General features: G+C 39.2%; 1 protein-coding gene across 4 annotated transcripts in view; it reads right to left on the bottom strand.

Moving 5' to 3' along the window:
• Positions 1 to 3,902: 3,902 nt before the first annotated feature.
• Pals1 (protein associated with LIN7 1, MAGUK p55 family member) overlaps positions 3,903 to 12,778 on the bottom strand; it is a 44,450-nt gene continuing 35,574 nt past the window's right edge. For all 4 annotated transcript variants that reach the window (XM_051148176.1, XM_051148181.1, XM_051148178.1 and 1 more), the window contains exons 11-14: positions 12,284 to 12,451; positions 11,312 to 11,514; positions 9,926 to 10,036; positions 3,903 to 4,894 (exon numbers count right to left, since the gene is read on the bottom strand). In XM_051148176.1, coding sequence (XP_051004133.1) covers positions 4,718 to 4,894; positions 9,926 to 10,036; positions 11,312 to 11,514; positions 12,284 to 12,451 — 659 coding nt within the window. In that variant the 3' untranslated portion in view covers positions 3,903 to 4,717. The remainder of the gene's footprint in view (positions 4,895 to 9,925; positions 10,037 to 11,311; positions 11,515 to 12,283; positions 12,452 to 12,778) is intronic.

Raw genomic sequence — 12,778 nt, 5'->3', positions numbered from 1 at the left:
TTAAAGCTCCAAAGTGGTGATAGTGAATCCAGAATTTAAGTTTGGTAGTCAAACTTCAGTTTTATAAAATGTCTGTGTGTGTGGAGAGGTAGAGGAATGCTTGCCCCACAGGCCACTGAACAGCCCATGTCAATCAGTTTTTCCTTTCACTCTGTGGGTCCCAGGATGGAACTCAAGTCGTGGGACTTGGGGCAGGCCCCTTCATCTGTCAAGCCGTCTCACTGAGCATAAAGGCATACTTACCTAGCTTGTTGGTTTTGGTGTGTGCGTGTTCATGTTCACATATGCACGGAGGCCAGAGGACATTATTCCTTAGTACATGTCCACCTGTGTTTTTTGAGAGTCTGACTTGGAGCTTGCCAAATAGGCTAGACTAGCAGGCTGACAAGCCACAGGGATCTGTCTCTGGCACTCCAGTGTGGATAAAGTCTAAGCATGCATCACCCAGCTTTTCTGTGTGGGTTCTGGCAAACCCTTCAGTATCACCACAGCCTACATACTTTTTATCCTTCCTGTCTTTCCCATATTTAAAATTCTAGGTATTTAAGAGCAAGATAGGGAGTCTGTCTCAGAGGAGCTGATTTGTAGGAACCCAGATGTGGCCCATAGGAGAAAATGTTTATCACTTAACTTCCCAGTGCCTTGGTGAGGTGTAAACTGTACCACTTCGGTTGTGCATATGGAGAGACTGCAGAACTTATACAGGTCAAATAGCATAGGTGGAAGGAGTCCAAGTCAAGTGAATCATGATTTCAGAGGCATAATCCTTGAGCACTAGGCACTGTATTTGGCTTGAAGATAGGAGTAGAGAGCCATATTTAGGCTTATATTTGTTTATTCATTTATTGTGGAAATTGATTTACTTGAAAGCATTGCACCAAAGGCACTTAGATTACTCATGCAGCCTCAGTAAAACTGGTGCTTCCAGGGCTTGCTTAAACTGCCCATAGATTTGCAGACCATTTCCTACTGAGATAAGGGTGTCTTATGTTCCAGGGTTGTCTGGAGCTCAGCATCTTTCTGCTTCTGCCTCCTAAGTGCTGGGATTGTAGGCACACACCCACCTAAAACTTGAGGTGACTTTATGGCTTCACATTAAAGGCCAGGATTAAATAGTGGGTAAATGTTGTTGGGTTTGGCTGGGAGTGAGCAGATCCAAAGTGGGTAGATAGACCAGGGATGGAAAAGAAACGTGGAGTACGGGTTGCAGGTATATAGCTAAGACTTTACAATGCGACTCTGTGAGACAAACAATGGAGAAGTGAAGTGAGTGCCAGCAACAACTCTATCAGATCCCTGGCCGCCCTGACAAGAATTTGCCTATTATATTCCTCTCCCCTCTGAAAAGTTTTGTGTTTGCAGCTTTAAGTTGGCTATTTTCAATATTTTTAGCTTAAAGGCTAGGGTGGTGGTGCATGTCTTTAATCCCAACACTTGGGAAGCAGAGGCAGGTGGATCTCTGTGAGTTCGAGGCAAGTCAGGACTATGTAGAGAAACCCTGTCTCAAAAAAACAAAAACAACAACAAAGTTTGTTCCAACCAATAAACAAACAGGACTGGGAAGAAGAAAAAAAGGAAACAGGACCGATGATTACACTGTAGTTTGTATTCCACTCGGATTCCAGAAGTTTGCTCCTGACAAGCCCCTGACGGGGAGTAGTCTGTATAGAAACCTTGGTTATAAACATAATAAAAAAAAGTATCCAGTGGCTTTTACAATTAGAAATATAGTTTTACTTTTTTATTTTTTACAATACATTGTACAGTATTACATCTCAAAATAATGAGTGCAGAAACAAAACAGTACAAAGGGAGATCAACAACAAATGTCAGAGTGATTACCTTCATTAAGTATAAATCCCTGGTTTATATTTTCCACACATTCACAAAAGTTACATTCAAATCATTCCTTATCAATATTTACTCCTTGGGCCATGAGAGAAGGAAAATAATCCAAACATTCTATTTGTTCTGATGTATGAAAATACTAAGATATGAAAGTACTTCCTTGTTTGGATTTCCCGAGGACATGTCATTAGCTGGTACTGTCCACTTTGATTTTGAGACAGGGTCTCACGCAGCTGTTGGGAATCTTGAGCTGCTGATCCTTCTGCTTCCACTTTCCAAGTGCTGGGATTACAGCCATGAGGCCCATGCTGGCTTTCTGCACTGCTGGGGACCTAGCCCGGGCTGTATGCGTGCTACGCAGTACTCCACCAGCTGAGCCATGTTCCCATCCAGCCACAGTATCATTTCTCTTAAGTGGCTAAGACTTCACTGGCACCGCAGTGTCCAATCAGAACACAGAGGGAAAGAAAACAAATTGGTCTTAATTGGTACGTATGTAACAAGGCTTTTTTTCTTTAGTTAGTGTAGCTTAACTTCCATTCTGTTGAGGGGCTGTGTTGAGCATTAGTACATTCATAACCATTAGGATTTACAAAGTTCAGGATATATACTCTCCTATCATTACTAAAAGTTAATGAAATTATACAATCTCACTGCCCTTGAGACTCTCAGTCTAAAAGTATGCATGGTGGCATGGCATGCGCCTAAGGATAGCTCTGCCTGTGACGCTCATGTGTGTGAGTTTTGCTAGCACATAGCCCTACTGTCACCAGCGGCGCTGACACTACTTAAGACTTTACTCAAACCTAATACTCAAATCCTTTCTTCTTCTTCTTTTTTTTTTTTTTTTTTTGTGCGACAAAGTCTCAGGTAACTCAGGCCCTCAGGCCAGCCTAGAACAGGTGTGCACTGAGTCTCAGCAGGTCAGTCGTAGGTCACAGACCTCTACTGACCATAGACTACCTTTCATTCCTGAGGAGAAAAAACTGAAAAAAGTTCAGTCTTTTAGGTGCTAGGTAATTTACCTTCAATGCTGACAAGGGTGTGGACCTTACATTTTTTTTTCCTGCTGTAAACTGGGAGTGTTCAGACTTGAGGCTGTACAGCATTCCTTCCCTCAACCCAAGAATGTTCCTTTATTCCTAAGGAAAATTACTTTGAAAATATTTCTAATAGACACACTTGCCAGACAACTACAAAAGCCATGCAAAACTGAACATAAAAGACATTACAAACTCTACATTTATCCCAGTAAGATTATCTAGAAGAGAAATCAGACACATAAAGGGCACTGACAAGACATTAACAACTGCTTGTGCTAAGTGACAAGTCAGTATCATTCCAGTGTTTAGCTTTGGGAACATGAAATGCTGTAGTTACATAAAATCAAGACATTCACATTTGAGGTTGCTTGTCACACATGACATTTTCCTTAAAGACTTGAGAAGACTACAAGTTAACTTTCCATGCGGGTATGTAGACACCAAAATTTAAAGCTATGGCTATACAGACAGTACAAAAATCCCATTAGTGTCAACATTTAAGATTTAGCAAGCTGTTATAGTCTGGTCACAAGAAAGGCCTTGTTAGGACAAAAACTCGTCCATACACGCTTAATAACCCTCTCCTCCAATGCCGTTCTCTCAAATGCTCAATAACTTAGGTCTTCCTTCTGATCTCAAAGTCAGTTGTCATGGTATTTCCTCAGTGTGTGTGTATGTATAAAAATTTTTCCAATGCCGAACACAACTATTAATCTATTAAATATTAATATGCAGTACAGCTAATTCCAGTTTGATACCTATCTACATACATAGTGCAGTCATGGATATAATTGTGCTCAGATATAAAAATGCAGAAACTGACAAATGTGTCATGTCCTCCACTGATATAAAAACTATCTGCATCATAAGGAAGACATTTTAATGGTCAACATAGTTGATATGAACTCTTGTATCACAGCAAGGAATCAAGGCTATCAAATCACGACAATTTAGTAAAATAATTCAGAAAATTCTATCTTTAAAAATGTCAGCATCTTTTGTACACTTACAACTACACTAGAGGCTGCTGAGTATGCATTCTCATCCACAAAGTCTGAGCTAAAAACATGGTTTTATTTCTTTATTTTTGGTTTTTTGAGACAGGGTTTCTATGTGTACTCTGGCTATTTAGGAACTAGTTCTGTAGACCAGGCTGGCCTCGAACTCAAGAGATCTGCTTGTCTCTGCCTTCCTAATGCTAGGATAAAGATGTGTGCTGCCATGCCCAGCAAAGCTGGTATTTCTGATGGAATGTTTTTCAGAATGAAAATACATAACAAATTATTTTAAACTTAAGAAGCTGTTCAAAACTAAAGTGGCACTTTTTTCTTTTCCTTTTTAAGAGAAGTATTTCTGATGACTAAATCAGTTTAAGAAAATACTGTTATTCCCAGTGTACAGAAGCACAACCTCTTCTCCCAATAATCCCATGATGTCATTTAAGTTAAATGTTAAATAATGTTAATATTTATAACCATGTGAGACAATGGAGTATTATATATATACATACATGTGTCCTCATAGACTCTGACCAAGAGGAAAAGGAGAAAACAAAAGGTTCTACCAGGTTAAACCAGAAATGCTTTGAAGAGAGTTTCCATTTTAAATCTCCAAACAAGCCAAGGTCCCCTAAAACCATGTGCAGGAAGTAAAGAGTGTTGTGTACAAATTGCCTGCGGGACCTTTCCCACTAGCTTAAGAGATCTACAAACAGGTCAGCAGCTTACAGTGCTGCCTTCTACCTTATTCTCAGCATTGAGGCCATCTTCTTGGTGGTTTGCCAAATAAATCCAACATGATGACACAGAATAAAATAGTCATTTCCTTCACCTTAGCCAAGTGGATGGCACCCACTGAGGCTCAGTATCCAGTTTGTTGATGAGCCTAAGCAGTTCCTGGTAGGCTTTATCAAGATCTGAATTGACAATTGCAGTGTCAAAGTAGTGGCCGTTGTTCTGTTCCATCTCTCTCGTCTTCTCAATGATCTCCCGTAACTCTTCAGGCTGCGAAGAAAAAACAAAGGCTGTGAGGTCACACAGTACAGAATGTATCAAGAGGGCCACTACATGGCTTTCCTGCTTGTGATAAACCCAAGGGCTCCTTCCCAATCCTTGGGCCTTTGCATCAGCATCATCAGAATTCCCGTTTGAATACTGGTTTACAGCACTTTTTGTTTTCATGTATTTATTTCCACTTTATGACTGAAGAACATGGGTGATTATTTTGACTAGCCTAAAACTTTCCTTTTCAAACATTTTAGAGTATCAAAACGTTTATCTAAAAGTAACACCCAGGCTGAAGAGATGGCTCAGCGTTAAAGAGCACTACTTGTTCTTGCAGAGGACCCAGGTTCGGTTCCCAATACCCACATGGTTGTTCACAACCATAGGTAACTCTTGTTCCAAGGGATCTGACACTCCCTTCTGACCTCCCAGTGGACTGTAGGCATGTGATGCACAGACATAAATGCAGGTGAAACATCCATACACATAAAAATGAATACATCTTAAGAAAAATAAAAGTAATATCTTGTATAATATGGAGTCCAACTTTCTGATTAGAGTAAGTGTCTCTAAAAGAGTCTTTACAAGAGCATTTGCTTCTGCTGTCTTTGGTGGCACATGCCTTTCATCTCAGCACTCAGGATGCAGATGCACAGGGACTTATGTGAGTTTGAGGCCACCCAGGGCTACACAGTGAGACCCTGTTTCCAAAACAACAATAACAACAAAAAATGCCGTATGTGTTTTGAAGACTAAGGCAGAATTAACATTATGGGAAAACAAAAAGATTAATACATTAGGTTATCTCTTAGCAAAATACTGGGGGAGATACTCAGTTTAATACACTTTAAAACTCTGTTTTCAATGTACAAAGTGCCCCCCAACCCCCGACCTCGTGATCTGTCTGTGTATCCGGGGTGGCCTAGAATTTTTGGCCTTCCTGTTTCAAATGCTGGGATTATGAGTGTATACCACATAGGACTCTACTAAGGACAATTTTATTTTTTATTTAATTTTCTCCCCACTCCCCCATACACACCTCCAGGCAGTGTTTCTCTATATAGCTCTGGGTATCCTGGTATCAAACTCAGAGAGCTGCCTACCTTGGCCTCCTGAGTTCTAGGATTAAAGGTGTGTGATGCCAAGACTGGCCCTGCCTGGTTCTACCAAGGGCAGTTTAAGATGTAAAAGAGTGTCCAAGAGTATCCATTACAGTCTGGGAAACAGTATGAACAGGCTACTTTAAAACACTGAGCGAAGGAAATGATGTTTAATGGGAAGCCAGTGGCAAGACTACATGCAAAGATTATGCAGAAGCCTACAGCCTGACAGGCTCACAGTCCAGAAATGGAAACCACCCCATATCACCCTTTTAAAACCAAGATGGCTAATTCATCATCAGACCAAAAAATCTTAACTTAAAAGTCACACATCACTCCACTGGGCCCACAAAATGACTTCTACTCAACTTTAACAGGAAAATACAGTGAAAGTGTGACGACTCTAGCTTGTCTGGGCACGCAGAAGACCCTTTGTTCACAGCAGAGCCCTTATTCCTATAACTGACAGTTCAGTGACACCTGTCAATCCAAAGCTGGGGATGAGTTATTAGCAAACTGGAAGCATTAGCTCATCTACGTCAGATGGCTTATACCATTCACTTAATACCTTACATATATGAATCTCAAACTATAATCCACGACTCAATTAAAATTTACATTAAAATTTTATGAACTGAAAAAATTAACCTCACGTCAAAACCTGATGCCCATTTCATACCATCTACTCTCAAGTCCCCTTCCCGAAATCCAGGACAAATTATTCCAAAATTGAGAGTACAGAAGTTCACTAATGGTTTACACTCCGCACTGAGTAGGTAACACCGCTACTGAGATTTGTGTTTACCTACTAGTTATAGCATATGATAAAAACACTGTAAGAAATAACCCTGGATATAAATGTTAGTGAAATAAAAAGGCAGCTATATATATCACCCCATCCCATAAACAAAGTGCAGAGTAGACACTTTTACAGCTGTGCATGGACATTCAGAGTGGGTGAGAGTCATAAAGTAAAATTCAACACACTTCAAAAAAATTGACATATTTTGTGATATATTCTCGAATAATGATGGAACTGTAAATTAGTTATGAATTCTTTAAAATTCCCAAGTAGGTGGCAATCAACATATTTCTAAATAACACAGGAGTTAAAGATAAAAATGACAACAGAAAGTAGAAAATATTCTAACAAAATGATAAAATACATAAAAAAATTATGGGTAGAGCTAACAAACTGCAGACAGGGAATTTTATTATGACAAATGCCTGTATGTGAAAAGAGGAAAGGCTTAAAAATTATGTAATAGTTCATCTTCAGAAATCAGAAGATGTGTGAATTAAAGTCATAGTGAAGGAGAAGTGATTTAAGTAGGAAAGATAAGAAAGACAGGCGCTCTCTCAGGTTTTCTATGAAAAAACTTGATCAGATTTTTTCCCCTCCTTGGGGAAAAGTTAACAGTTTTCTTTCAATATAGTTCATGTACCATACAGTTTAGCCAAGTCAAAATATCTGAACCTGTAGTTTTTAGTATGGTTGTGGAATTCTGCAATTAACACCATAATCAATTTTAGGAGATGTTTCCCTCTTACCTGTGGTGGTTTGAATGAGAATAACCCCACAGGCTCAGATTTTTAAAACTTGGTCCCCAGTTGGTAGAACTATTTTAGGAAGGATTAGGAAGTATGGCCTTGTTAGAGGAGGTGTGTCACTGAGGCTACTGTACTTTGAGGTTTCCAAAGCCCACACCTGGCCTTGTTTCTGTCTGCCTCTAATGTAAACTCTCAGTTACTGTTCCAGGACCATGCCTGTCTGCCATGTTCCCACCAAGATGGTCATAGACTCATCTTCAGAAACCATAAGCAAGCCCCCAAATAAATGCATTAAGTTGCCTTGGCCATGGTGTCTCTTCACAACAGAGCAGTAACTGAAATACCACTTTATTTACAAGCTAGTAGCCATTAACCTTGTTCTCCCCTAAGCAATTAATAATTTATGTCAAGTATCCACAGATTTGTCTGCTCTGGACATCATACATACATACATACATACATACATACATACATACATACGTGTGTGATCATATAACTTGAGGTCTATTGAGTCTGGTTTTTTTTTCAATTAGCACAATATTTTAAAGTTTTCTCCTTTTGCATTATGCATCAGTACTAATATTATTAGTTTTTCAAGATGTAACAAAGTTACAGAATCAAAACAGTATGGAATCAGTCCAAGGAATAGAATCCAAAAATAAAAGTGTTAACACAGTGACTAGCAGGTAAATGAGCTTACTTACCCAGAGCCTATTTAAAGGTAGGAGAGAGAATCAACTCCACAAGGTGGCCCTCTGACCTTAACATGTGTGCTGTGGCACATGTATACTCCACTGCCATGCACATCACACACATGCAAACTGATTGTACAGTGCCAAAGAACATAGAAACTTCTCAACAAAGATTGCTGGAACAACTTGATATCCACATTGTTTCAAAAACAAAATAAAACTTCCCTGTCACATCACACTACGATTATGATTAATTTAAACCAAAACACAGAAGCTAAAACTAGAAACATTAAAAAAAAACACACACACACAGGACATTTTTTTAGACATGCATAAAACTCATTAACCATAAGATGAAAAAAATGAACTTCAGTAACATTAGACATTTCTCTGGCAGGGTGTATGGCACATGGCTATCCTCCCAGCACTTGGGAGGCAGAGAAAGGCAGGATTGCCAGTTTCATATCATCCTGAGTTACATAGCAAGATCCTGTCTTAAATCCAAACCCAAACAATCCAAACAAAAATTTAATTTGTAGCTGGGTATACGGGTGCATGCCTGTAATCCCAGCACTTGGGAGGCAGAGGCAGGTGGATCTCTGTGAGTTCAAGACAGGCCTGGTCTACAAAGTCCAGGACAGCCCAGGCTACACAGAGAAATTCTGTCTCCAAACAACAAAAAGCACTTCTCACCACCAAAGAAAGTAGTTTTAAAAAAAAAAAAGACAGATATGGGGGTGAGAGGTGGGGTGGGTGCCTTTAATCCTAATACTCAGGAGGCACAAATTGGCCGGTCTCTACCAGTTCAAGGCCACCCTAGTCTACACAGCAAGTTTCAGGCTAGTGAGACCCATCTCAAAAAACAAACAAACAAACAAAAAACAGAGAGCTGGAGAAAGTAACTGCAATATATGTATGAGCTAAGGAGCTACCAATACAGCTCAGTGGGTAGAAGTGTTTGCTATGCCAGCCTGGTGATCTCAGTTCAGTTCCTAGGACCACGTAAAGGTGGAAGGAGAGAACCAGTGACACAAAATGACCTCTGACCTTGACATTCACATCATGGCACACATGTGCCCACCTACACAAATGCACACATAACCACAATAAAAAAATAATGATAATAAATGAATACAAAACCAACCCAACTTTAAAAAAATGACAAGGCTTGAGGTCTTCACAGAAGAATATGCTCAAATGCCGCATGAAAAGATTTTCATTATTCTTCAGAAAAATTCAGACGAATTCCATACACAACACAGACTCCATCAACACACCCAGCTAAGATCCTAAATGATGAATTTTTTTTTCCTTTCTGTTCCAGATCATGTGTGAAAATGAAGAGAAAAAGCAAAACAAGTTTGGGTGAAGAAAAAGCACCAATTCTGGATCCCTGCAATGTGGAACAGCTAATAAGAAAGGTTTGGCTGAGACCAGTGGAGAGGAGGCAGCTATACGACTGCCTCGGAAATGTGAGACCTGTATGGGGACTAAAGGAGCTTAAGAGATTCTAGGGGGTCTCCTAGATCTGCGGTTAGCAGTAAGAAATGTCTGGGGAGGGCAGGAGCAGCCCTCTGATTCAGCTGTAGCTGTGGCAGTTCTGGGGCAAGGGATAAAGAAGACTCAGCTCGACAGGGCAGCTTCTTGGTTGGCCCCTGTGGAATGCGACAGCCCCGTCACAGCTTTACCTTTGGATTCTTGCCTTCTTTGGCTAACAATGCCCGAAGTCGCTCTTGTGAAGGTGGTGCAATGAAGATGATATATGGTTTCAAATCTGAATTCCGGAGGGTCTTCAAGGACTGAAAAGATACTTAGTTTTAAAAAATAACTCCTATCCTTGAGCTACTTCTCACTAATATATAGTTAAAATATCTATAAATGTTTCCAGACGTTTCATCATAAACAATTCATAATATCTTGAGATAGTATTTCCATTCATGGTAAAAGTATGTAAATATAAATTCACATGTATTATGTTAGCCTAGTATTCTATATACTGAAATAGATATAAAAGACATGGAAAGGATTACAGCTATATGATAATAAAAACATGGATTATAATAATCACATTAAAATTCATTTTTGAGGAATTAGAATCCAGGCAGTTGCCTTTCTATGTGAAGACACTAAAAAGCAAAACCAGAGAGAAAAACTTCCTATACACAGGCCCAACAGCCAAGAGAAAGTGGACTGCATGCATGAAGACCTGTACTCAGCCTGAAGCGCTCTAGCAACTGATTGCACAGACATGCCCTTCCCTATATGAAGAAACATCAACATGCTACATTACTTGAAGGCTTATGGTAGTATCTGTTCATCCAAATGAATTCTGAAAGGCTTAATAAAAAACTTCTTAAATAAAATGGTTGAAATAGCACAAACCTAGTGCCTCTGCTCTCTAGAAACCCAAACAAAACCCCAAAACAAACGAACAAGCGAACCACAACCCAATTACTATTTTGGAAAGCCACTGTAGATCCCATTTCTAGGGCATGTGTGCTCTAGCCCACTGGTTTCATGGCTGGAGTTGGTGTCAGCTACGGACCCAGACACATTCATCAAAGTTCTATGTTAAAGCTGAATAGTTTATAAAAAGCAGAACATTTCTATAGTAAGCACAATCCTTAAAACCCCCAATTTCTAAAGGAGTCTTTTAAAATAGAAAGCTAAGAAGTATTGGGTAGCAATTTTGTCTGGCTCACTCTGTGAAATAGGTGAATCCAGTTTTATCACCCAGATAGCACTGAGCCTTCATTGTGAGACTTGTGAGCCATTGAAACACTGGCCTTTAAAACCTAGGAATAATCTTCAAATTTTCTCAGATCAGAAGAGATAGTTTCTGAGGACATCAAGTATAGTTAGTGCTAGAGTTTACTGTATTTTAAGTTTCAAAAATATATACATATTAAAAATGAAACAGACTTAGCTACATGTTTGACTTTATAAAGTGAATGGAAAATTTGACGAGAACTTAAATAATCTGTGTCATTCTTGGACCAAATACAGTTTTCACTGCACTACTTCATAAATTATGCCCTCCAAGTTCAACACTCTAAAACACAGTTCTAGTTTACCTGTGTTCGAAGACTTAAAAGACATATTTTGCCAGAGTTGATAACTTGTCGTACAGAATCTATGCTGGTTCCATACAAGTTTTTCTCAAATTCACCATGTTCAATGAACTTGCCAGCTGCTATGTCCGCTTCAAATGCTTGTCGAGAAACAAAGTAATAGTCTCTGCCAGCTACTTCCTGGTCTCGCCTATTCCGAGTTGTGTCTAAGCAAATGAAACCAGATACAAATAATACATACAATGGGCTGGAGGGATGATCAGTGGTTAGGAACACGTACTGGCCTTTCCAGAAGTTCTGAGTTCAGTTTCTAACATTCGGCATTCAGCCCACAACTAGCTGTGACTCCAGCTCCAGGGTACATGGAGCCATCGTCACAGGAAAGTGTATTAAAATGCACACACCGCTTCCCAGCATACATATAAGTAAGAAAACCTGTAATAATGAGGATGATGATGATCTAGGATGAATTTTTATTTTGTAACACAAATGATGAAATAAAGAATTGAGGAAAGGTTAAAGGTCTGTGTTTAATACTGATCCTACGAAGACACAAACAAAAACTGTCTATAGTGTTTTAATAGTTAACCTTAGTTACTTCGATCCATCTTATGTTTATACTGTAAAACACTGCCAAGTCATCTTTCCTTCAGGTTTACTTACACTAGCGTAGGTGCAATATAATCTTGAAGTTGTTTTCAGAAATTACTTCTTAATTTCTATCTTCAACATTAGTTTAAAGGAATGGGCTTCCTTTGCAATAGGGAAAGGGGCCTAAGCTAAAATTTATTTAGAAAATCCCTAGTGTCATACACGTACAAAAAAAATTAAATTCCTCAAGAACTACCTTTAATAAAAATTTGCCAACAGGTTTGGTTAAACCAATTTCCTTTCACTGACAATAAAACAAACATGTTCCTGTGTAGTTAGGATTCTGAGAAAAGCAGAGGAAAATGGGAGTATGTCCAAACTTACGAGGAACTGCAGAGGCAAAACGGTCTTTTTCTTTGTTCATGAGTCTTTGACGTAGTTCATTCTGGCCACAGTTCTGTGGACCAATCAAAATAATAGGTCTTTTCCTATTTGCTGGCTGATGGTAAAGTGACATTTCCTCATATGTTAAGATCTCTTCATTGTCATAATCTTCGGAAAAGAAAAGTTAGGACTTTCAGATATAATTAATGTCATGTCATTATACTTTAAAAAAAAAAAACATAAAATAGTTAAGTTCTGTTGTGTTGTGTGTTGTGTTTGAGGTAGGAGCATGCTCTGTAACCCAGGCTAGCCTCAAACTAGTAGTGATCCTCCTGCTTCAGTCTCCCAAGTGCTGGGATTACAGGTGTTTAGGTCACCCTGCCTAACTTAAAAATAACTAGTTTACAGTGACTACTGTAACAGAGGAGACTATCAGGGGATAAGCTTATGATAATATCATCCGGGTGTGGTGGCGCACATCTTTAATCCCAGCAC

The sequence above is a fragment of the Acomys russatus genome, chromosome 1 (genome assembly GCF_903995435.1).
Source record: "Acomys russatus chromosome 1, mAcoRus1.1, whole genome shotgun sequence".
Taxonomy (NCBI): domain Eukaryota; kingdom Metazoa; phylum Chordata; class Mammalia; order Rodentia; family Muridae; genus Acomys; species Acomys russatus.
This window is presented reverse-complemented; position numbering and strand designations above follow the sequence as displayed.